This window comes from Nannizzia gypsea, genomic scaffold (assembly GCF_000150975.2).
Source record: "Nannizzia gypsea CBS 118893 supercont1.4 genomic scaffold, whole genome shotgun sequence".
In the NCBI taxonomy this organism is placed as follows: domain Eukaryota; kingdom Fungi; phylum Ascomycota; class Eurotiomycetes; order Onygenales; family Arthrodermataceae; genus Nannizzia; species Nannizzia gypsea.
Window position 1 is genome coordinate 2,990,914 of NW_003345198.1, and position 24,963 is coordinate 3,015,876.

The 24,963-nt window shown below is 49.6% G+C and overlaps 7 protein-coding genes across 7 annotated transcripts; 2 read left to right on the plus strand and 5 right to left on the minus strand.

Annotated features, from left to right (window-relative positions):
- Positions 1-287: 287 nt before the first annotated feature.
- Positions 288-3,102, minus strand: MGYG_05837 (hypothetical protein; the record flags this gene model as incomplete). Its single annotated transcript, XM_003173200.1, has 2 exons — positions 288-2,892; positions 3,005-3,102. The coding sequence occupies 2 exons, from the start codon at positions 3,100-3,102 to the stop codon at positions 288-290; spliced, it is 2,703 nt and encodes a 900-aa protein (XP_003173248.1).
- An 874-nt stretch (positions 3,103-3,976) lies between these two features.
- MGYG_05838 (hypothetical protein) lies at positions 3,977-4,786 on the minus strand (the record flags this gene model as incomplete). Its single annotated transcript, XM_003173201.1, has 2 exons — positions 3,977-4,085; positions 4,131-4,786. The coding sequence occupies 2 exons, from the start codon at positions 4,784-4,786 to the stop codon at positions 3,977-3,979; spliced, it is 765 nt and encodes a 254-aa protein (XP_003173249.1).
- Positions 4,787-5,140: 354 nt separating this feature from the next.
- Positions 5,141-6,728, minus strand: MGYG_05839 (pantothenate transporter liz1; the record flags this gene model as incomplete). Its single annotated transcript, XM_003173202.1, has 6 exons — positions 5,141-5,287; positions 5,367-6,050; positions 6,114-6,253; positions 6,308-6,468; positions 6,541-6,644; positions 6,711-6,728. 6 exons carry the CDS (start codon positions 6,726-6,728, stop codon positions 5,141-5,143), a joined length of 1,254 nt encoding a protein of 417 aa, XP_003173250.1.
- Positions 6,729-8,061: 1,333 nt separating this feature from the next.
- MGYG_05840 (hypothetical protein) lies at positions 8,062-9,925 on the plus strand (the record flags this gene model as incomplete). Its single annotated transcript, XM_003173203.1, has 5 exons — positions 8,062-8,245; positions 8,313-9,147; positions 9,212-9,311; positions 9,395-9,511; positions 9,725-9,925. 5 exons carry the CDS (start codon positions 8,062-8,064, stop codon positions 9,923-9,925), a joined length of 1,437 nt encoding a protein of 478 aa, XP_003173251.1.
- A 1,539-nt stretch (positions 9,926-11,464) lies between these two features.
- Positions 11,465-14,450, plus strand: MGYG_05842 (ankyrin repeat domain-containing protein 29; the record flags this gene model as incomplete). The annotated part of the gene is made up of 3 exons (XM_003173204.1): positions 11,465-12,807; positions 12,908-13,814; positions 13,878-14,450. The coding sequence occupies 3 exons, from the start codon at positions 11,465-11,467 to the stop codon at positions 14,448-14,450; spliced, it is 2,823 nt and encodes a 940-aa protein (XP_003173252.1).
- A 134-nt stretch (positions 14,451-14,584) lies between these two features.
- MGYG_05843 (beta-lactamase) lies at positions 14,585-16,197 on the minus strand (the record flags this gene model as incomplete). The annotated part of the gene is made up of 2 exons (XM_003173205.1): positions 14,585-15,770; positions 15,833-16,197. The coding sequence occupies 2 exons, from the start codon at positions 16,195-16,197 to the stop codon at positions 14,585-14,587; spliced, it is 1,551 nt and encodes a 516-aa protein (XP_003173253.1).
- A 773-nt stretch (positions 16,198-16,970) lies between these two features.
- Positions 16,971-22,134, minus strand: MGYG_05844 (hypothetical protein; the record flags this gene model as incomplete). The annotated part of the gene is made up of 13 exons (XM_003173206.1): positions 16,971-17,580; positions 17,653-18,468; positions 18,526-18,597; positions 18,657-18,780; positions 18,831-19,160; positions 19,217-19,379; positions 19,449-20,215; positions 20,287-20,520; positions 20,579-20,858; positions 20,919-21,148; positions 21,213-21,741; positions 21,880-21,962; positions 22,032-22,134. 13 exons carry the CDS (start codon positions 22,132-22,134, stop codon positions 16,971-16,973), a joined length of 4,341 nt encoding a protein of 1,446 aa, XP_003173254.1.
- Positions 22,135-24,963: the final 2,829 nt, after the last annotated feature.

Below are 24,963 nucleotides of genomic sequence, written 5' to 3' on the forward strand. Positions count from 1 at the left end.
TCTAGCGGTGGACATGAATAAGATAGACATCAAACAGATAGACAGATATGAGAAGGGTAGACAAATAAGAATTGGCGAAAAGTGAGAAGGACAACACCGGACTCCATGGATATTAGGTAGGGGATGGTCATTCTGGGGCATATTAAGACATATTAAGTCTGCTGGAGGGCTTTCTTTTAGGGCATTAGAACTGGCGAAAGAAGACGTGAGAAAGACATAAGAAACCACATAAGAAATGACATAGGAGATGAACATAGGAGACGGCGTTAAAATGGTGGGATTGCTAACTATTGCATGTTTCGACTGGTCTGGCTGGCGCGGCTGGGGCTGGTACGGCTTCGCTCGTCCTCTTCCAATACGTCACTGAGCCGAGTTGGATGGCGGTGACGGGGAGTAACTGAGTCCCATCCAGAGCCGCCGACCCCCCATCCGGATCCGCTGTAGTCGACTGGCGCAGGATAGCCGACGTGGCTGTCGTCTGCGGTGCTGGTTCCTGCTCCAGGAGAGCCATGGGGTCCTGAGCCATAGGTAACATAATTGTCGAATGGCTCCGTGGTGTATTCGTCACTATCATCGGACATGGCGCGAGGGTAAGAAAGCTGTTGGCGGCCATCAGAGGCATGCTGCGTACCGCCATTAGTGACGGCGGTAGCGGGAGTAGTAGTAGTCCCATCCCCAGTAGTGGTGATAGGTGTTCGGCCGTCCTCGGAGAGGACATCGCTGGGGTCTGCTTCGGTGCCTCCGTGGATGTCCTGGCGGTTGTGCTGGTAGAAGTGGCTGCGGCCGCCTTCCGTCTGACCGGGAGGCTGAGGTGCTTCGGGGACAAAGGGAGGATTGGCTGATTCGATGAAGGGGTCTGCATCGTGACCATTGTCACCGTATCCGGTTGCCTCGGTCGTCTCCAGCAAGGGACGTTGCTGTGACTGGCCTCCCATGGAGGTCGCACTGGGGCCGCCTGGGTAAGGGCCCTCCCGGGTTGGGGGCCGGTTGGCAGTGCTAGTGTGCCTGCTAGGGACGGACTGCAGCATCGGCACGACCTGGACGCCGCCGACGATGGTGGGCTCGCCGTTCCTGAGCGAGATGGTGCGGTCCCGCTCTTCCTGCTCTCTGCGGCCCAGCTCTTCCCAGGCTCGGCGCGCCTCGTCTCGCGATATCTGCAGCTCGCGCCGGACTTCCCTGGCCAGCTCCTGTGCCTTGGCCTTGTCACTCTCAGCCTGCTTCAGGGCGGCCACGGCGTCGGCACGGGCCTGACGCTCGGAGCTTAGCATACGCTCCAGCTCTGCACGCACCTCCTGAGCGCGTTCCTGCTCGGCCCGGGTGTCGAAGAACCAGCGCTGGAACTTGCGTTCGGACGAGGCTCGGAGACGCTGCAGCTCGACAACGGCGTGGAACAGGTTGGCTCCAGCGGCAGAGAGGTCTGTCACCTGTCGAGACATCTGCTGGCTGAGCGGGTCTTTGCTGAGTTCTTCGTTGTTCTGTTCCAGACGACGGATCCAGTAGCTGGTAAGGCCCTCCCAGTGGGAGGAGAGCATCTCCCAGCGTTCAAAGGCGTGAGGGAACGCTGCTTTACCCCTAGATGATTGCTGCTGTTGGCCGCCTGCCGCAGATTGACTAGCCTGAGGTCTGGATGAGCTGTCTGGTAGCTGTTGCTGTGAACCGCCCGTCGCCAACTTGGCCGCCTGGGAGATGTTCGATCGCTGTCCGGTGGGCCTCTGCTGGTCGTCTGCAACTATCCGGACGGTATCCTGCCTGCCTCCCTGCCGTTGGCTAGGCTCCTGGGAGACTGTGATGTTTGGGACGGACTGTTGTGCATGTGCATGTGCATGTGCTTGGTCCTGGGCCTGTGCTTGAGCTTGTGCTTGAGCCTGAGCTTGTAGCTGCTGCTGAGCCTGCTTCTGTAGCTGCTCTTCTCTCAGCTTGGCCTCCTGCTCGGCCTTGAGCTGTGCCCGCTCACGCTCCCGCCGCCGTCTCATGATGTCGGTTGGGGTGCGAACACCGCTGGCTGGATGGGTGGTAGTGGCAGTGGCAGTGGTGGGTGCAGCAGGCACAGGTAAGGCCAGAGGCTGCCCGGGTCCCATCCCGTTCCCGCTGGGGGCAACGGCTACACCGTTGTTGTTGTTGCGGTGATGCTGGCTGCCGCGGCCGTTGGGAACATCTGCCCGGGTTTCGAAGAGCTCCGACATGGACGCGTTGAGCTCTGCCAGGTCCGGAGTGAAAGGGTAAGGGGTGCGGATGGCTTCTTCGAGCACCCAGAGGATGGCCGAGGTGGTGCTGGGGGAGACCCTGGTGCTCTGCGCCGGCCAGTATGAGGACGACGCAGCAGTGGTGGTGCCCTGCCGAGTGCTGCCCAGACGAGCTCCCTGGGGATCCTCCTCCTCCTCCTTCTCCTGCCGGGTATTATCGAGCCTCTGCTCTATGGAATCAAGGGTGAGCTGCCGGCGAGGCGGTGTCTGTCTCCGAGGAGTCTGTAGCTGGGGGTCCTGTCTGGTCTGCTGAGTGTGAGTGTGAGTGTGAGTGTGTGTGTGAGCGTGTTTCTGGTCGGGCGAGGAGGGACTCTGGCCGGTGGATTTGAGCAGGGCAGCTCGTCTCTGGTGGCGTCGCTGGCGCTGCCTCGACGGCCGGGCAGAAGTTGATGTTGATATCGTAGACTGGTCGTGGCGGTCGTGGGTCTCGTCAGGGCGGGTGGAAGCAGAGGGCGACACGGCGGGAAACACGGGCTGCAGCGAGGACGTCAACGTGAAAGCCGGCGAGTCGGGCTGCGTCTCCGTCTCGGGCAGAGAAGACCAATTGACCTCTGCTCCTGGTTCGTGTCCTCGTCCTGTCCGCTGGTGGTTGTTGTAGGTGTAGATGCTGGCTGTATGTGCTGGTGTTGGTGGTGGTGGTGGGAGCTGGCTGCGGCGAGGTCAACGCCAGCAGGAAGACCAAGGTCAGGATGTCGAACAGAGAAAAGAAAAAAAGGTCGGCAAGAAGACAGGAAGAAGAAGGAGAAGAAGAATCAAGAGACGGACGAAGACGAAGCTGGCGTGTCTTCTGCTGCTGGCGCTGGCGCGGGCTCGCTGGCTGGCTTGCTGGCTGCTGTCCCGGTGGCTGGTCAAATCGCATCAAGAAGAAGCAAAGAAGAAGCAAAAAAGGATGGCTGGTCAGGAAAAGCTGCCCTTTTGCCCGCCAAACATCGAGCAGCAAGATGAGATGAAACTAATAAAGACATCAATCGCAGGCAGTGAAAGAGCGACAAAAGGCAGAGACAAGAGAGGCAGAGACAAGAGAGGCAGAGGCAGAGGCAGAGGCAGAGGCAGAGGCAGAGGCAGAGGCAGAGGGAGCTGGTCTTTGCCGGGGGGAGGCCCTTTCTCTCTCTCTCTCTCTCTCTCTCTCTCTCTCTCTCTCTCTCTCTCTCTATTATTTATTGGTTTTTTCTTCTTCTGTCCTGCTTCTCTGCCAGTAGCTAAACGAGAGACCGACAGTCGCAGTAACTGGATAACTGGATAACTGGATAACTAGGTAGGTAGAGAGTTACTGGCGGGAGCAAAGGGACCCAGGGTCGGCTCGCATGTCTCGATGCGCTGGCACGTCTGGTCTCTGATCTCTGGTCTCTCTGGTCGCTGGGGGTCGCCGACGCAGGGCGAAAAGACAAGTACTAAATAATATAATAACATATGCACAGGACGAGAGAGCCTGGGGTTGAAAAGAAAGGGACCTCTGCGCCACTGTGGACCGGCAGTCGTGTACTCTGTCTGTTGTCCTCTCTCTTTTATAGATGTACGTACGGGTGATTCTGGCTAAAGGGCAGCCAGTCCTGTTGCGTAGCTATACTCCGTACAAGCCGTCGATGCATCAATTGCTGCTGTCTGTCTGTCCGCAGCGAGATGGAGATGGGGGTGGTGGGCTTCCGCTGTCGTGGATCTGGCTCTGGCTGAGGGAGCAGTAGGGCAGCAGCAGCTGCGTGCTCTTCAATAGTTATGTATATACGGAGAATATGTTATACCACCCGGGCGAGAGAGTTCTCCGTACCAGCAGCAGCAGCAGCAGCAGAAGTCAGGATCTCCACGGCGTCGTCCTCGATGGCCCTCAGTACTGTCTGCTTCCTCCTTCAGCGTAGCTCAGCAAGCAATATCCGGACTCTATCCTCCCACTGTGTAACGGCCGTGTCGCCAGCTTGTCCCAGCCGGACACAGGGATCGCCATCTTCATCTTCTTCATTTTTTTCATCTCCTCCTCCTTGTTGCGCCCTTTTCTTTTCCTTTACTGTCTCTTGCTGCTCCAGACTAAAGATCCTTCCCAGTACCAGCTCCCTCTTGGCCCCTTCGTAGAGCGCTGTCACTCTGGCCTTCCGCTTCCCTTTCTCCGGTGCTTCCTCACCCCCAGACAGCGCCTTCACCAGACCTTCGAGCACCCCCAGTACAACACCGGCTCGGATTCCCAGCTCTGCTCCAACGGGATAGCCCTTGTCGAACCCTCGCTGGACATGCTCGCCCTTGGCCGCCGCCACCCCGTCGCGGTACCCGGCTGTGACATGCTGTCGACGCAGCGAGGGTAGGTCCGATGGTTCAGCCAGAGACCGCCCTCGGCTAAGCTCTCCATCTTCTTCTGCTACTCCTGCTACTCCTGATGATGCTGCTGCTGCTTGTGGCGGAGACGAGCCAAAGACGTCGTCCAGCTGGGTCGCGGCCATGCTCGTCAGCCTGTCTGCTTCGTCGGGAGAGCTTATCGACGTCGACTGCGATAGGGGTGAAGGTAGAGGATGCTCGTCTGCTGAACTTGCTGTGTCTACAGAGCTCGCCGTCGTCATCGTCATCATCTTCGTCCACCGGTTCGTCAGTTGCTTATTGTCTCTTCTCTTCTGGCGATAATGAAAGAGATATCACCGCTGACTAATACAGACTTGGGATACACTTCATTGAACATTGAGGCTTATAATTGGTCAATTTTGACTTTAGATAATGTGACCGTAGGTAAACTGTAGTTTACTTGATCAGTTAAGCAACATGAATATGCAAGCTTGTTGTATCCAGCCCCGACATGAGTTTGCATTTGAAAGCGAGCTATCAATTATGAGATAGCTAAATTGAGTACGAATTTTGGCCGTTTATTATTCATATTGCGGATATTGTTAAAAAATAAAAGGAATGGATGAAACCCGGGGTTAGCACTCCTTGCTGCGGATGTCCTCTTTCTCCGCCGGCTGTTCGCTGTCGACTCTCTGCTTCCCTTCTCGCCAGGACATATACGTCACAAATCCCGTCCATATCGCCATGGCTATGGAGCACGCTATCATAGCATACATGCCAGACTGCATTCTGGTTAGTCAAATGTAATTGGTATGAAAGGGTGAAAAAATCAAAAATCAAGGATGATAGATGTCGGCGTACCCTGAAATAAGGGGCATCACTGGCTGGGTAGAAGACGATGCTCCACCAGGCATTGATAATGTTGCTACCCATGTTCATGCCTGCAATGACGATGCTACGCCAGGCGTCGTCCTTGTACCGCATCACGTCGTTGGCCCAGGCAAAAAAGGTGGCCTGGCAGGCATAGACGGAGCCAGCCCAGTAGTATGCTGCGAAGATGGTGGCCGTCGACGAGCCCGGCGCCAGGATCATGGCAGAGGTGACTACGCCCGTGATACCAATCCAGTAGCCCACAAGATAGCGTTTCCCGCCGAGAAAGTCCGTGAGTGTCGCCCAGATGAGGGTTGAGACGATGCCGACGGCAGGAATGCCAGACGGGTAGTTGTTGTTCTGCGCCACGGTATACTTGATGGTCGGATGTGATTTCATGTAAAGGGCCAGCAGAGAGTTCGTCGAGAAGGACTCTGTCTCACCTGCAATTATCCAGAGAATCACAAAGCCGTACAGATGCCAGGTCGAGAAAACCCGTTTGGCAAGGGCAAAGTTGAGCTTCGTAGGCTCGGCGTCGTGAGTCGATGACGGCAGCCGGGCTACAGCCAATTCCCTGTCCTCGGCCGTGAGGTAAGGCGCACGAGTCGTTTTTGGGGTGTCTGGGAAGAGGAAAAACCCATAGACAGCAATGGGAATGGTGACAAGCCCATCAACCTATAGAGCATCATCAGCATTCGGCTATAAGCGACACTGGGGGTTTGGCCTAGTGCAACGTACTATAAAGAGCCATCTCCAGCCTGGCAAGCCATGCTTCATATGTAAGGATGAATTGATACCAGTCTGGATGAAGCCACCGAACATTGTCCCTGCCAGACCAGACGCAGTAAAGATCCCAGAGCGTTTCCCCAGCTCTCGCTCTGTATACCAAGAGCCCAGGATGTAGTGTGTTCCTCAAAAAGTAGAGGACTCACCCAGGCCTAGGAAAGAAGCGGATGGCCATGAATCCTTGCGGCTGCGACCGCCCGCAGTAGCCATGGTGAGGCCGCCCCATCCACCATCATGCCCGGCAGAAAGTCCCGTGGCTTTAAGGCGGTAGAGAGCCAGGTTAGATGGGACCTGGCTTAGCACATAACTAACTCGGAGCGATCGTCAGTTGGGTTGATTCGGCCACAAGTGAGCAATGGGGGAGGTCCGCAAACCGTACCCAACAGTAAAGACGGTATTGATGAGATTGAACTGATTCCCATGGAAGTTCAGGTCCTCCTTCATCCCAGAGACGTAGGCATTTGCCAAGTTGCTTCGGTACAACTACCCGTCAGTTAGCCTCTGCTCGCAATTGCATAAACGCATGAACACCCAACGGAAGACGCTCACATAGTTTGCAAAGTACATCAGACAGCAAAAAGTGAGGATGAAGAAGTCCAGTTTGCGCAACAGCGGGTCTCTCCTGGCCTGCTTTCGGGCCCGCGAAGGTAATCAATGAACCTGCTCCCCATACTGATGGCCTTCTATGTACTCATGTGCCTTGCAATTTAAAATCATAAAACGGGGAGGGGGGGGGGGGGGGGTATAAGTATAGCCGTGACTCTTTATAGCTGTCGTTGTCTAGTCTAGACGCCGCTGTGTCTGGGGTAAGTCCCGTAGAGGTAGCCACTGAGCCAACTATTCTCGGCCCTCGGCGGTATGGCCGAGCTACTGGCTTGTTGAGAGGCGCTGATATCGTATTCTCCCTCTCATTTAGCCGAGGGCTAACTAGCACCGCGAAGGCCGAAATCGCTGGTGAGGAGTAGATATTTTGACCGGTGGCTTGGTCTTCCATATAAACTATCGGCCCGGTCTCTACGTAGCAAGGCCACAGCACTGTCCGGCCATGATCGAATCGACGTCACCCGACAAGGGAAATCTCTTGTTTGTTTCTCTGTACGGAAAGAAAGTTCATAATCCTACGCCGCTGCCGCGGCGGTAAGGTTTTGCTGACAAATAACAGGGTTATAGTTGAGCCGCTCCGTGCTTACTTGCCGGCGGCAAATTTATCTACTCGGCGTTTAGCGCGCTTGACAAGCTTCACCTTCAGCTCTCCCGCCTTATTTAACCGTTTGTGCGGTGGGTGGTGTTTTGATTGCCCGCGCCGGACTGGTGCTGTAACCAGTTAAGGTAGGTAGGGAGGTAGTTGATTTATATATATTGAATCCACAGTAGTGTAGCTGGCAGTTATCCTCGACTTTGAAACTTCAAGACGGCGAGATTTGAACGAAGAAGAAGAGAGCAGGCTAGGGTTAGGGTAGTTACCTGCTCGCTCATGCTGGCCCCTGACTAACTTTATTACTATAACATCTTATATCTTGTTGCAACCGGTAAGATACTGGTCACATGATCTGGCCATCGGGCGGGTCCACTCTAGCGTTACCGCCTGCCCAGCTCCAGGAAACCAGGTTGGCGCAGATGGCGTTTTTAGAGTGATAAGTGATTGGGCCATGCCAAACCGTCTTCATATAACCTAGCCAAACCACAGAATGGCAATGGCCAATAGGAGGCTGTGAGAAGCAGCCCAATGATTAGCAAGGCTCTCATTTTGTCTCTTGACATACTCCATACAGTACATACATAAAGGCTCCAGGGAAATCTATCTCAGTCGGCCATATTAGTTAACCTACTCGAGCCTGGCTTCGATATAGTTTATCTCACAATCATATACGCGTTAATACCCCAATAGCCACCACCCAGAATGGCGTCCCGAAGGAACTTGAAGCAGGATGACTGGAACTGGGTTGAAAAACAGCTGGACAAGAGAGCGGACAAGAGGAGTGTTGTACTATGTGATGGAGTCCCGATCGACGAACGGAGGCTTCAGAGATCAATCAAACGGCATCGGCCTACAACTACCCAGAAACTGGCTCGAAAATACCAAGGTATGGTATATACCTTATACATGCTTGTTGAACCGTACTCATACTCGTGAAGGTGCTCCAACTCCAGAAGCCCACCCAAGGATCCTGATCCGAACCCCAGCATCAAGCGGATCTGTTGAACCGCCACCAAATCAAATCTCGGACGATTCGGAATATCAACAACTTGAGCCTGATAGCCACGCCAGCCTACATCTTCCTAGTCTGGACTGGCATCTAACCGATGAACAGCTTCTCTCGCAGTGGCTAATTTGGCCTCCCAGTTCTCCTAGTGACGGAGAGGCCGGATCTAGTCCGAAAAATGAGATCAGGGAAGGGAATGCAACAGCGCAAGGACGTATGATGCTCGATGACGCCCTCAGTGGATTCCTTATTCTACTCACTGGGGAACTGGAACGCTTTCAAGTTCCTCTCCCTCCCATCCCGGACGCTCAACCACCAGAGATCCTGGAGGAGGAAGCTCGCAGTCAGCTCGCCCTGATTACAAGCTGTGTACAGCTCGGACACGAAGAAGCTGGACAAAAGATACTGGCTGAACTTCTCAGGAAAATTGGAGCCGATCACGGCGAGTCGTGGTCAAGGCTTTGGCAAATTGTACAGCAAGAACCTGGTTCTGAGACAGATGACGGTCTTTTAGCTATTTTCCGCCAGCGTCTCGCCGACTTTGAGGCTCTGCTTGGACAAAAGAATGAAACTCTGATGAATTTGCAGACTTTCATGGCTATATATTATTTTGTTCCTGAAATGTTTTTGCCTGCTGGCGATAGGAAGATGGTGGATATACAAGAGAGGCTTGTCGAAGGGGCGCAATTTCTACTGCGGCCACTGGCGGAAGGGCTTGGCGAGGAAACGGCAAATGCGTTGATCACCGGATGGCATAAGGAAGCTGATATTGGCAGCTACGCGTAAACCATTCCTCAGAGTAGCATGCGCCGGTCTAATAGCCTATTATCGCCTGGGAGCTCGTAGGGAATTTATCCGCGAGCTACAGCACGCAGCTTCGAGGGTGACTGGAACTCGTATCATGGTCGAGGCATTTATAAGAATGGGGTGGATTGTTTTTAATGAGGTATGTTGCAATTAAATGGCCGCACATTTCAATTAGCAAAGCCGGACTTGTTTTATTAACTTGATTCACCCATTTAATCTAAGAATGGTTTATATATCACAGAGAACGCGCGATGGCCTATGAGTTCAGAGATGTGGGAGATTTTTATGCATCTGATGGACTTCTTAAAGGAAGAGAAGGCTCAGGGACAGGCTCTTGAAGTAACAAGCTGATACCACCATGCATTGCCTGAATCCCAATGCTCATCACGTATATTGCCGGAACCCCGATGGCTGTCTTCTTGGGCGTTCTTATTGTCCAAATTCCCGTTTGATATCCTCTATCACGGCGTTTATGTTTTCCATGTTGTTGGCGCTCGAGGAGTACGTCGTCCAGTAATCAAAACGTGGAGAGCTGTTGACGAACTGCTGCAGCTGGCCACCGTTGACGACGCCGTTCTTGTCGAGGGAAATGGAAGCGGAGTCACTGTTAATAGGTGTTACTGTGCGGTTCTAGATAGGGAAAAGGGGAAGTGGGTTTACCCCTTGTTGGCAGTCTTCTTGCCAATAGGTGTGCTTGATGAGCGAGGCATCTTCAGGACGATGTATAGAGGAAGGGGGAAGATGGAAATATAGGAGGCTTGGAGATGCTATGTGTATAGATCGGGGTGGGTGTATAGATGTAGATATGACTGTGCAATGGAATGTTCTTCTGCTGCTTCTTCAGGCCCTACACGATGCAGGCGAGAGGTTTCTTATATGGGACCTCCGTTGTAGAAGGCCATGCGTTCTCCTGTCGCTTTACAAGAGTCAACCATCATCCATCACACCTGTGTTTGTTGACCTGATGCGAGGCTAATTTGAGTTTTCCACCGAGATGCACCACAAACACAATTGGCCCAAACCACTGTTGGGACCTGCCTAGTCATTTCCCTCATTCGCCCAAACCATTGTTCGGACCTGGTCATCTCCCTCTTTCCACCGCACACACTGCCAAGCCGCACGGAGTAAAGCTCCTGTATTTGGAATTGGTCACTGTAATCCCTTGATAAAAGTGCTATTCTTAAGGCTCCCTACCCCCTTTCTTACTAATTAAATTTGTCTCTTTGTCCCTTTGGCTAATTAGCTACTAGTTAAGCAGAGCTCCTTCTCACCATCTCGCTGCCTTTTCACCTCTCTACTTGCTATCTATCTGCGTGCTAGCCTATCAATCGTATACTATAAGGAAAAGGAAGGAGGCAAAGTGAGGCCTTAGCATAGAGGAAGAAGGTGGAAACTTAACTAATCTTTGGATTTATAGTACAAAACTAGGTGTACTATTCAAAGATCAAACAAAATGTTTTCGCAAACAGGGGCATTCGAGCAATTAGAACGATTCCTGTTTGAAAAAGCTCTGTGATGCACGCCAGACTTTTTGCCGTTGGACTATGCGCTACGTCTACTTCTCCTTGTATCTAAGCCATACTACGGAGTGAAATGATCGAGGTATATTCTATATTACTCGAATGCCAGCGCTTACCAATACAGAGAACCCGGATGCATCGGTGGCCAGTACTGTGGTAGTGGTTAATATTTAGTGGGTTTGGATATATACAGAAGAGAGGGAATAATCCCAAATACAGGAGTCTACGGAGTATAGTTGGGTGATATGTCTCCGTATGGGAGTCTTCGAGATCAAGATTATGTAAATAAGCCTAGTTATCCGAATATGCCCAAAAGATCGAGTGCCCGCCTATCGTCTTAGGACCCCTTTGCTCCCTTTTTCAGGGTTATTTACGGAGTCCTGCATCAACCTAAAAGAAGGCGACGCCTCTGGAGAGCGCACCTCTTGGGTTTTTGTTATGATATTCTGTGATAGTGATGGCGCCATACAGAGTCACGACTCGGCTCATGATTGGCTCATAACTGGCTAACCAGTTAACTAACTAACTAGTTGATCCTTCGGATCCTTCACGGGCATCCTGGTAGTTAATCAACAGGTAATTACTGCGCCAAGCGGGGGGACGGCTGCACCCTTCTAATTCTTCTAATTAGTTAGCCTTGCGGCGGCGAGAGGGACACATCGAAGACATACTCCGTGAGGTTGGCATATATATACTTATAGTACTCCGTATCCTCGCTACCTAGAAACAATGCAGACACAAGTTCGATCGGGGGAACGCCAGCGTCAGCACGATGGAAGCCGCTGCGAGTGTGGTAGGCTTGATCCAGGTGACCACCCATGTTTTGCATCTCACTGTCAAATTCTACTTTGAGGTCAGGGATGCCCGCAAGGAAATAAAATGGCTCGAGGGAGAAGTCAGCGATTTGCAGGGGACACTTCGCAAAATACTCGACCTGGTTGAAGATACCAGTGACCCCAAAGCAATTGAACGTTTGCCAGCGTTTGCGTTGCTCTTAGGGGAGGATGGAGCGCTGGCGAGGTGCCAGGCGGAGCTACTAGAGCTGGCCGGTAAGCTGGAAAAGGCTGGTGGCCTTGGTAGCGGTAAACATGAAGTCGCCCAGCAGAAGAAGAACCCGATGAGACAATTTGGTGTCCGGGCCTTGAAGTGGCCGTTTACAGGCAAGGAGATCAAAAGCAGCATTGCGGTTCTTGAACGGTGCAAGGCCAGCTTCAACCTGGCCCTCAGTGCGGACCAGACGAGGCTGACTCTTGATACCAATCGCCTGGTTGTCGAGCTGGGAAAAGATATATCTGCCAACCACAACGAACAGCAAAAAGGGGAGTACCGTGCAAAAATAATCCAGTGGCTCTCTGCTGTCGAACAAGGTGTAAGCTGGTCCAACCATGAGGATGCACGGAAGAAACACTCGCAGGGAACCGGGGAATGGGCACTAGAGCTTCAAGCCTTCAAGGAGTGGAAGAGTGCTGGCCCTGCGGTCCTTTGGATGCATGGGAAGCCCGGAAGCGGCAAGACAGTGCTCAGTTCGTCTGTCATCGAACATCTTCAAGCAGAGTACGACACAGAACCCGGTATTCTTCTGTCCTACTTTTACTTCGACTTTGGTACTCCTGCAAAGCAAAGCGCCACAAACTGCCTACGGTACCTGCTCTCAAGACTGCTCACCAAGGCACCAGAAGTACCACAGGAGCTCAGAGACCTTTATGTGAAAAAGTGTAACTTTGGAAGTGAAACACCCGCACTATCAGACTTGACTGCTATATTCAAACTGTTTGCAGAATCTGAAGTTATCGAGAATATCTTCATCGCCATCGACGCTCTGGATGAGTGCCCCTTGGAGAATAGGCAGGAACTGCTAGATTTCCTCCAGACTATCACTTCCTGGACGCCTTCGAACTTACATTTATTTCTGACAAGCAGGGCCGAGACTGATATCAAAGAGGTACTCTGCCTAATTCCTATTGTTACTGAGGTCTCTGTCGGTGGCTCCTCTGTAACCCGAGACATCACACATCACATTCAGACACAGCTTTCTTCCGACCCAGCATTGAAGAAACTGCCGGCGAAACTGAAATCAGAGATACAGGACAAACTGATAGCCGACGCTGATGGGATGTATGTGTTTTCTGCTGTTTTACCCTTCCTATTTCCCCTTCTCCTCTTTCCACCTCCCCGGTGGACGTTAACTAACTAACTGGTTAACACCTGGCTATAGGTTTCGATGGGTAGATTGCCAGCTTAACGAATTAAAACGGTGCAAGACAAAAGCACTTCTGATAAAAACGCTAGATTCGCTTCCAAAGACTTTGGACGGTACCTATGAACGAATCCTCCAGAGTATTCCTGAAAACTATCAGGATTATGCACGCCGTGCACTATGGTGGCTGGTAGAGGCGCGAAGGCCGTTAAGCTCTGAGGAAGTCGCCGAAGCGGCCATTCTAGACGCAGATGATGATACCCCGTTTGATCCGGAAGGCCGTTTCTTCAATCCGCAGGACGACATCTTAGAGATATTAGGCAGCCTTGTATCGGTGGCCCAGAGAGAACACGATGTTACTGGCATGGACGACGGTAACGACAGCAGGGTAACTGCAACTACCGTGAATGAAGGGTTTGTCGAACTACGGCTGTCCCATTTCTCCGTCAAAGAGTATTTGATCTCAACTCATCCATTGAACTGCCAGAATCCCTTAGTCGTCAAGTTCTACGTTGACAAGTCTCTTGTCACCAGCTTTATTCTCCGAAGCTGCCTCCAATATGTCACCCATTACATAGATTCAGACTGTCGGGTTGGCACAAAAGATGATATAGATGAATTTCCTCTGCTTCTATATGTGTGTGAATTTTGGTTTGCGTATACAGGAATGCCACTTGAGGACAAGGCTGTTGAGCTACTGAATGAGTTCTTCATGTCGGAATCTCAAGTGCAGGCGTGGCTGCTTGTTTATACACCAAACCAACCAAAGAAAGATCTCTTTCAGCCACCTGATGAACCAGGCCAAGCTCTTCACTACGCATCTTATCTTGGCCTCACGGGTACTGCTAAACACTTAATAGAGAATGGCGCCACTGTCAACTGCACCACAACGAGCGGAGTAACCCCCTTAATCCGAGCAGCCGAGGTACGTATATTTACTGTGTTTATCACCATACATAAGAATATGTGCTAATATTTCTGCCGCCAGAGGGGACGTGTAGAGGTTGTAAACCTGCTCATCCAGTTTGACCCAGAAGTTGACCGTTCGACCAAGGGGGGCCGAACGCCTCTGCAAGTGGCCTGTAGCCATGGACATATAAAGATCGTCGAGAGCCTTCTTAGTGCAAATGCAGATATCGAATCGAAAGATGTGGACCTCTGGACTCCATTATACTGGGCTGCTGAGGGCCGGCATGAAGATATTGTCAATCTCCTCCTCAAACGAGGGGCTGATCCGAATGCAAGGACCATGAGTGGAGGGACTGCTCTTCATCAGGTATGTGGCCGCGGATACTACGAAATTGCCCAGCGTTTGCTGGACGCTGGCGCAGAGGCAAACCTTGCGACAAGCTGGGGTCGGACTCCATTGCATCAAGCCGCCGCTGCTGGATCGCTGGAAGTTGTGAAGCTCCTATTGGCCCACGGAGCAGATCCGAATGTGTTGGATAAGTCCTATAGTTCTCCCGTTTCTTTGGCAGAGGAAAACCTCCATGGCGAGATTCTGGACGTGCTACGACCCCTTACGAATTTAAAAGACCCATTGGACAGCTCCGAGGAGTGATAGATATATCAAAGATCATTTGTTATTTATATTTGTCTGATAAAAGCAGGCCCAGGGAATACTTTCTTTCTGCTGGGATAAGAGTACAGAGATGGATAAAATTGTTTCGCTAGAAGAGAGAACAAACCCAGTATCTATTGGCTTCTTCGTTCGAACCAGATATATCCATCCATGATTTGTTCCAGCTGCAGTCCCACCTTCGTTGCTCTATTGTTATCGAGTACGAATTCTGCTTTGACTGGGAATGTGTCGGTTTCGTAGGCCTCTTTGACATATCCAATGTACTTCGTCTGGTTGTATATGTGCTTGAAAGTAAGAGTAAATGGGGCTGTTCGATCAGTACAGTCGATAAAGAGTTGACCACCTCTGTCCTCAATCTTGATTCCACGGTAACCCTGATTCCAATACTTCCCAGTGTAGGAGTCCAGTGGTATTTTCTGGGGCTGTAGTTCTTTTATACCAGGGCACAGCTCTTGTATAAGATCATCTTCTAATTGGACAATGTCATGATAAACGTCGTCATGATCACCAAAATCAAGGTCTAGCCCCCCATCCGGCTCAATGCCAGACTCAAGATTGCTGTTTATGCAAGATAAAACCTTTCCTTGATGCTCGAGTATTGCCTCATCAAGCAGTCGGTACTTCACTAAGCTGATAAGGTTATGAGCATTGTTGGCGTTACAGAAGATGAATGCTCCAAAGTTGAGGTCTGGAACGAAAAAATTATCAGCCAAAGATCCAGCCTCTCCACCCTCATGAGACACAACAGTATAATCAGAATAAATTTGAATTTGCCAGCCGAGTCCATAGAACAACGGGTTCTCTGAAGCTTGGTCTTCTGGTGGATCTTCCATCACTCGTTTCTTCGTCAGCGCGTCGTAAATGTCCTCATTTATTGGCCCTTCTCGATTGACCATAGCTTTGATCCATTTAGCGTAGTCGCTGGCCGTTGTGATAATTTGTCCAGCGCCTTGAGATTCTGGGTGGTCCATGTAAGGCGATGGTTTCAACGTCTTGGTGTTTTTAACCCATATATAGCCAACCGAAATGTCCCGTCCTTTTGTCTTAGCTAAAGCGCGACCCGGTTGGACACTGGTGGACTCCATTTTTAGTGGTTGGAATATTTGCTTCTCCAGGAAGTCTGAAAAGCTGGCTCCGGTAACATGTTCCACCAAGTAGGAGGCAACAGTATACATCATATTGGAGTACATAAATCCACTCCGGTTGGGCGCTATGGTGGGCAAATTTCTCAAGTTTCTTGTAATTGAGCGAGGGTCATCCGGCTGCTCCGCGTTTGAACCAAACATGGAGAACTCATGTCTATAGATGGACGATAGTTAATCCCCGAGAATTAAAGCGATTGGGATGGGAGAGTTCCTTACGCCGGCATACCAGTCTGGTGGGTCAAAATATCCTCTATGGTAACATCCCTGTGGTCTTCACCAGGCATAACAAAATCATCAGGTAGAAGGCTCGACATAGTAGCATCGTACTGAACCTGAGGATAATTTACATTGTCGTGAACTAGGAGTGCAACCGCGGCAGCGGTGAGGGATTTGGAAATAGAGCCGATGCCAACAAGCGTGTCAGGGGTAAAGTTCGTTGATGGATCTACACTTGACCTGCCGAATGCCGCCGATGCGATTGTACGGCCTTGTACAATCGAGACCCCCATACCTGGAATTTTGTGGGAGTCGAGGGCCTTCTTGACATAATTTGAGAATTGGGGGGAGTGGAAGAGATCCATTTCCCTCAGTGTAATAGTCTCCAGTAGGGGCAAGATGTTCTTATAGAAAAGGACGAGCTCACCATCGGCCCTAGAAAGAAAAACGAAATGTTGAGCGCGGGGTTTATATATAAAAGAGGCTTGATCGCCACATGGATATTATTATTAAGCAATGCTGATCATTGCTATTCTTGTAGAACAAGAAATATTAAAGTTTCCAACGGCGGATTCAGCCGGCTCCACATATGTAAAGCCAATTGACCCACTGGCTATTAGCCAATCAGAAAAGCGGGCTAGCGGAGCCACAGCAGCCCCGGCCTCCCACTCTGCTATGAGGATGGTGACCTAGGGAATCAGTCAGTGTATCGTAATCCAAGGAGCACTATTATACATACTATCCCTCAGGGGTAATGTTTGGAAAAAGCGGACTTGCGGGTCTACCTATACGTGAGTTGTGTTATTATTAGTCCCTTCACTAAGTTCTCTTGATTGGGTATGAATACCCTGGAGTGTAGCGGGGATGGAAAGTGGACAGGGCTGGGTGACGTACTACATTTATACATTATTTTTGTTGTTGCTTCAAGTGTGAACTCAGTGTTTTTAGCAATATGTGCCGCTATGTCTCTCATGCTTACTATTTCCCGTCATTTAAATCCAATCGTCGCTAATTTATGGTTGTCACAAAAAGAATGTTTATCCATTGGCCCTTATAGTTACTGTTTAAAATAGTGGCTTAGAAGTATTACTCCTGGTATTGCTTCACCATGTCGATAGACTATCCTCGAATCATCACATTATTCCATATCAGTTCCTCCAGTGGCTAACTTCTGATAGAGCTCATGGAATGCGGAGGCAGGTGTTGCGAGGAGTTCTCTTGGATTCCCTGTCTCGACAATCTCACCTTTATCTAACAACACCACGCGATCATAGTCAAGCACGGTGTCGAGTTTGTGAGCGATAGCAATGATGGTCATGCCCTTGAACTTCTCACGGATCACATCCCCCATTAGCTTATCTGTCTCAGCGTCTACACTGCTGGTGGCTTCATCCATGATGAGAAGATTTCCTTGCTTGACTACCGCGCGGGCGAGGCAGAACAGTTGTCGCTGACCATAGGATAATTTATCCTCGCTAATATCCTCATCAAGGCCACGGCCTTTCAAGAAGTCCCATAAACCAACAGCCTGTAAAGATTCTATGATAGCTTCATCATCGGCAATTTGTAGAGGATCAACGTTATCTCGAACGGTACCAGATAGAAAGAATGGCTCCTGGGGAATGGTATTTACCCGACTTCGAACCTGCTGTCGGGGGATTGTACTGATATCAATGCCATCAATTAAAATTGTACCAGAGTCCATCTCTAGCATTCTTAACAGACATGACACGAGAGAAGACTTGCCACTATAGTATCGTAAGCACAATCGCATACCAACTAAGAAGAGATAAAGCACAGCCGAATGAAGAGTAGCTTACCTGCCTGTCCGGCCACAGATGGCGACTTTCTCACCCGCTTTGATAGACAAATCAACCCCCTTCAAAACCGGGCCGAGAAGAGAGTCATACGAAGCAGATACATTATTGAACACAATTGCCCCAGACTCAGGCCACTGATCAGGCACACTGCCATCTTCATTTGGAAGATTCTCATCCTTAACATCCTTGGAGTAGGAACGTACACGATTTACTGCTCCAAGGGCGGTTTCCAATTGGGTCCAGGCTGTCACCAGCGTCTGAAGGGTAGAGCTGAATGTAACGATATTAAACAACGCCACGCCTAGGAAGGGGGTAGAAGCACTGCGAACATTGGTCGCAATTGCGACTAGCATAACTGCAAGCCCGGCATTTAACAGGTCCAGGACAAGGGTTAGCCATCGTTGAATGCACCAAAGAAGGTAGTATGGCTTTTGAGATGTATTCAAGGCCTTGTAGTGACGCTCTGTATACCTCCCCGCCCACCCATACGCGCGAATGCAGGAAACGCCACCAACGGTTTCTAGAAACTGCGAGAAAAGGGGTGCCTTAGCTTCAATATCTAAGATTCGCAGTTGTCTGGATGTTCGCAGATAATAGAATTGAACCCCGATGAGCACAAGTATGCACAGAGGGACGGCCGCGGCTATATATCCTGCCCCTATAAAGACAAACACGCCAGAAACTATTGCAGAGAGAAACTGGAAAATTGCCTGGTCGATGGACTGGGGTAAGTCATTGTCTATAAGCTCCAGATCCTGACTAAACCTGTTCACGGTAGTTCCGACATCGGTGGAAGTGAGGAAAGATGTTGAAGCTCTACATGCAACGTTAGTGGCTGCACCTTCCACACGGGCTATAAAAAGTAAGATATACCTCATAGTAGTAGTTAGAAGCACGTCATGGAACCGTCGCGAGGTTTTAGGGAGTACCACGAGATTGAAAACACTTCGCTGGCGTTAGTTGAATCCTACATGGACCACATTAGGGAGGTTATATTCACACACCTGTCTGAGAGTGTAGCGCTGAATATTGCAAGAAGAGCAAGTCCAGCATACACTCCAACCCAGTACCCAATATGTTCATTGGGCTTAGTATCATTGGCATTGGTCCACCATTGTAGCCAAAGGGCTGGAGATATTAGTAGGTTGTGAGGTAATAACAGGGTCTATAATACTTACAGGGAAATGTGACACCGACAACGAAAGCACAGCACGCCAGCAGATAAAGTGAAATAGTCCACCACCCGGCGTTCTTCGCATAGTAAGCATATACCTTGATGTCACCAGTCATACGGCTGGTTTCAAGTTCGGGATCTTCTAATATCTCAAGCTCATGCAACACATCTTCTGAGAGCTCTGGTTCTGGTCGAGATGTGGTGGCTGTTTGACAGTGGTTTGCAAGCCGCTTGATATCTTCATCGGAGGATAGGCTTTCCAGGCTACCTTGGCTAGCAATTTCTCCATTTTCACTGAGGAAAATAATGTTGTCTGCAAAACTAAGGTGGTTTGCTTTCACTAATATCAGCAGGGCTCTAAATAACCATGGCATGGAGCACAAGGCCTACCAGAATTTGTAGCCAGAACAACAGTAGAGTTTAGCTTCTTCAACAGACCGTCGGGCCCGAATATTGCATCTAACATGTGCCGCTCAGTAGCCCGATCAAGCCCGGTCAAAACGTCATCAAGGATCATAGTAGAGTTCCTCGAGTAAAGTGCGCGAGCAAAGGACTAGAAAAAATAGGGATAGCATTTAGTGCATTGTTCGGTTTTAATATGGAAGACCCATCTGCCACTTACCACGCGCATTTTTTGTCCACCACTGAGCCTCGAGCCTTGGGCGCCAATGTGTGTTTGATCCCCGTTTGGTAGTTCCTCAAGGTCTGTAAGAAGGGCGCAGGCAGAAACAACAGTATCGTACCACTTTTTATCCCATTCACTCATACCAACAATGTTGCTTTGGATAGTCCCCCATGTAGCCCAGGGGGATTGCGGACAATACGCGGCCACAGAGAAGCTACTTCTTATTGACCCGGACACAGATGGCATTTCGCCAAGCAAAAGTTTTAGAAGAGTAGATTTCCCGGACCCAACGGCGCCGAAAACCATGGTAATCTCACCACGAGGAATCCGGAAGTTAAGATTCTTCAGAGTAAGCGAGTCATCTCCCACTGTGTAGCCTACCGACGCGCCCTCAATAATGGATACAAACGGACTAGTATCTAAGTCCAGGTCTTGTATCTCCTTCAAAATGATGTTATCTTTCAAGTTGTCAGCAGGGATAGAGAGGCCGGGGCCTGAAGAGTCCCTCCAATCATGCAGCGGTATCCTGTAATCCTCTCGTTCTTGCGAATTGAGGTAATCTTGGATACGTTCAAAGCAATTGAGAACAGTTTGAAGGTTCTCGAAACCATTAATAATGGTAGTAATTGGATTGTTGAGTAGTTCAAAAAGGCTGAGCGAAGCGAAAGCAACTCCTTCAGTCAACGTTCCTTTATTCTTCTTCTTTGCTAGTATGATGAAGACGGTGAAACCCCACACTGGAGCTAGCTCAGAAGAAGCAAATGCTGGGGTTTTGATTATTAGTCACAAAATATCTTCTCGTTTATTGTTATGGGTATCATTTTGTTTCCCTCACCTGTAGCAAATACTAGTATACTATAGACACGATGCCGAAGAGAGGCACGGATCTCATCCAACCGTAAACTTCTAATACGAGATGACACGATATCGGCTAGGCCCGTCATTTTGATTGCCTTTGTCGAGCCCAATGACTTTCCTGTGGCAGCAAGACGGATTTCTATCGCTTCCAGCCATGGAATTTGGGCATCGGCCGCGGCCTTTGCAAGAGGGGCTCCTATAATCAAGCAAGCTATATAACTAATAGTCAGACTTGTCTCAAAAAATTCTGAAATTCAACGTCATCATACCGACAATCCATCCAATGGGAGCAGCAATAGCAATTCCAAGAAGCCTGTGTAGCTGCCAGAGAGCGATGGCAATTTCGATGAAGCTAGCATAAACTTCGTGGACAAGTGTCATGCTATAGCCGATGCGGTCAATATCCGCACTCATCAGGGTGATTGCTTCCGCGCTGTCCTCATTTGTGGAGCTGACGCGCAAAGCCTTGTCAAATATAAAAGTGACCAGGCTGCCTCGGTATAGAGTGAGTAAACGGTACGTTTTGTGCTCATAAACCGCGTATGCTACCTTTATTAACGTGTAAGGATACGAAGTGATTGAAAGGCAGATTTCACTGAGACTACTTACTGAAAGTCCGATATAAACAACAGCATAGCCCCCAACTAGGGAGTAGGCAATATTCATTGTCTGTGCATGAGGGACCTGGGCAGTAAAATCGAGGACCCGCTGGACAAGAAACGGCTGTGAATATGTAAAGCCGGTATACGCCAATCGCGGCAAGATTCCGGCCATGATATACCATTTATAATGGGTAAAAAATACCCAAAATAGGGCGTACCTTCTAGTTTTATCCGCTACTAACAGTAGGTCAGCCTCCTACGAAGCGATGAAAGCCGGGGAATTTAGAGAGCCAACACGTACCATGGTTCCATTTTTCCAGAAGTGCAGTTGGCTCAGATGCAGCCAGCAATTCCTCATCAATAGGGGTTATTGTGTTGACAGTTAGTAACGTCCGGAAACCGCTGATAAATAAGCGATTTAGCCATAAGAACAGTGATCGGCTGATTACACCGCTTGTCGCTTCAGGAGAAGCATCTTTCCACTTCGCCAGCAGGAGGTGGCGTTTCTCAGTGACTTCAAGAATGAACGCTACGGATTTGACAATAAAAGCAGTCAGGGATACCAACGCGACGGTGCGGCTGCCTTGGATGAAGAAAAGGGTGCGCGTCCTCGCCAGGTCCAAGAGTGTTGACACGCCGAGATATATGTTCAGTAGCGTTGACGGCCGCACGCAGCGTACATGCTCGAGATACGAGACTGCTGCTAGAATGCAGTATCCCGCTACCGTCAAGCTAGCACAGGCCAGCGTCAGTTTTGTCCTAGGTGCTTGATGTCGCGCATACAGGCAGAGAGTCGCGGTTTGGAGAGTGACGAGGACGGCAAAGGTGATCTGTCACGTGGTAATTGTTTTTTAGCCTTAGTTATGTGGTTAACTGCCTACCTAGGGTAGGCCAACGTTTCTTCCTATCTGAAACACCAAAAGAAGGAGAGGATGACAGTGATGATGACGGAGAGACAGGACACTTACCAGCTTCAGCACAGCGAGCCATGATCTTCGGGTTTTGGCTGGCTCACGGCGAAGGGCGAGGAGTCGGACAATTGCCCACGTAACTAGACAGTTAGCCAGCCAGCCTGTCAACACCAAAATCAGAGTGAATATGCAGTCCTGGGCCTATTTACCTGCAATGCCCAGAGGAGGTATGGTCAGAATGCTTTCTTCAAACAGGAGAGTGAAGTCGAACCCCCCCGAGACATGAGCCGGCCACTGAGGGCCCGAATGCATCCTCAACCTCAATTGAGCATACCATTGCAAGGAGAAGAGCAGCTAGTCACAGAGCTCAATGGCAATCACAAAAGAAAGGTATGAGACTTGTCTAAATGCACCAGAGTTCAGAAGACGATAATGAAGGCCGTTTTTGGCATTTTACCCGTTTTCGAAGAGTCGCACAGGGTGCGAGGGATACCAAACCTCTAATCTCTAATTAAGCCGACATTACTATAATTAATTACCCAGCCTAGTAATGGCGAGATTGAAAAGACCTCGACGTGGATGCGGTCGGCCCATGTGAGGGATGTTTTGGATGGGGAAGCCATCGGAATGTTTAAAAACAGTTTCACGATTCTATACCCGCAAGTTTTCTCACCTGCTTTTAGGATGTAGCTTTGCCTTTTTCAGCCGTATTGATAAACGAAGCATCCTGAGCTCGTCAACTAACCGGTTATTGACAGGGATAACTAACCAACATTTCCCCCGAGTTCGATCCATGCACGGCTGGGAGCGATGGCTCTTTAGTTACATCGTTACCCCGCGACGATCATTTCCAATTCATTTCACAAACTAGATTATTCGGTAAAACCGATGGTCCCACTCCCGCCTGCGGCCAGGTTGCAGCAACCAAGCACTGCACTAAAGTTGCATCCGCAGTGGGGAGTGGGCGAAGCTTCCGAAATGCCCAAACTCAAGTGCTCGAAGAATCGGCAGCTGGAGCGGCTACAAGGGCGCCTAACTGGTTGTTGTATGCTCTAGACGGCCTTGGCTCGGACAAAAGGCGACAACTCGCAAGCTAACTAGTTTTATTAAGGAGCTGCATTTTTATGCTCCATACATTAACTAACTAGTTAGTTTTGTAGTCTGTCCACGAGTCACGTACGTAATCTCCACAAAAGACTAGGATAGAAGTTAACTAAGTAGTGTACTTCATAACTAGTTGACAAATTAAGGAAAGGTAATGAGCCCTTCTAGACTTTCTTATATTATCTCTGACTGGGAGGGGAAGGAGGGGGAGGGGGGTTTACAGTAACCAATGTAACAATGGGGCAATGGGGATTTCGCATATAGTTAAAGAAACGGACGTTTTGAGATACCCGGCGGCAGTTGGAGGATAGATAAGATTCTCGCTACCAGAAGTATATATAGTCCTAGGTCACAGATTTGCGCCCTCCCGACTAAAATACATACAGAAATTGCCGAAGTATATAGATAAATTTAATTGATTAATAACTTACCTAGTCTATTGTCAGGGCATGGTGATACACTAGGTTGGTTTTGCTTGTTTATTTTCCAATACAGTTATACAGATGAGAGGGCAATGTAGACCCGCTCCGTATTTACTATTTATATGTCCACGGAACCCCTGAGCATATAAGCATTAACATGTGATACCCCTGAGGCGTGCTCCGCGTCAGCCTCCTGCCCTGTTCAGCCAGCGACCGCCGACGCTGAGCCTTAAGTGTAGGCCCTTAGCACCCCATGACTACGTTTAATTATACTCTATCACTAACTACTAACTACAGGGCGGTTGGTTAGTTATACAACTGGGTAAATGACGTACCCCATGGGTATTCATTTCTGGGTTCTTTGGCTACTGGCTAAATAGCTAGGTGGTTTGATCTCTCGTTTGGTTTCGAGAGACCTACCTACATGTAGTGGAGATAGGAACCATTCCACACACTCGAGGGAACACCATCTCGCAGATCATGGTATATGTACTGATATAGTGTGTAGATACGACCCTAGTCCTGCCGTCACAGCCTTGCAAGTTCCGTGCCGCTTAGGGAACAAGCCTGGCTGCATCTAGAGAAAAATACACATATCTTCCACCCCTAATCTCAGCCCCTAGTAGCCGAAAATAGCGCCATTGCTTGTTACTCGCTAGATTTCGGCTGCGTTGCTTAACTTTTAGCGTTTTCCAGCATATGCACCGGCAACTTACAAAATACGGAGTATGTCGGCATATACGGACCAGCATACCAGTATATCTGTCGAAGATCAACCGGTTAGTTAGCCAGGGAGGAGATAACTAACTAGAAAAATGCTACTAACCAATGGAAACACAAAAACCTTGGGCGGATGTCAAAAAGGGATTGTCTCATCCCTGCTTGTCTAGAAGATTTGTTACAGCCGGCTTCTTGAAGCTTAAGTTGAAGTTGCAGAGCAAGCCGCCAGGACCGTATTGTTGTTGGAAAGCCGTTCGGAAAAGAGGTTTGTATGCCTGGTCCCCATACCCCGCTAGAAATTGGGAATCAACCTGCACCAAACAAACTTCCCGGCATTTCAGTGATAGAACAGGATCGCTTGCGCCGTGCAAGACATTTTTGCTGCATCTACGGCTAGAGATGAATGGCGTGATTCCGTTTGGAAGAATTTGTGTGGACGAGTCGTCGGTTAATTAGCATTAGGATACCTCCTGGCTCATTCTGCCCGCACTACCCTTTGTAGACAGCTGTTTTATATTGATGTACAAAACGATCTGCGCGCTGATACCCGATACCCTACACAGCCTCAGCCGCCGCAGGTTGCCCCCCTATACCATAACTGGATACAGGAGGTGCTGAAGTGTACTGTATCAACTTGAGTTTTAAAATATTAAAGTTAACTAATATTACTACAAGGCATACAGGATTTGATGGATAGTATAGAATAGTACTTTATACCAGCGTAGCCAGATTGATATAAAAAGGGGAATGTTAACGCCTGCCTTTCTTTACACGATCTATGGATAACTAACTACTTTTATTATATCTCTTTTGATTACTATTCCATACCATCTTTACATTACTTCCAAGTTCTTTACATTATCAGTAATTATTGACCAATTCTGGGTATATCACC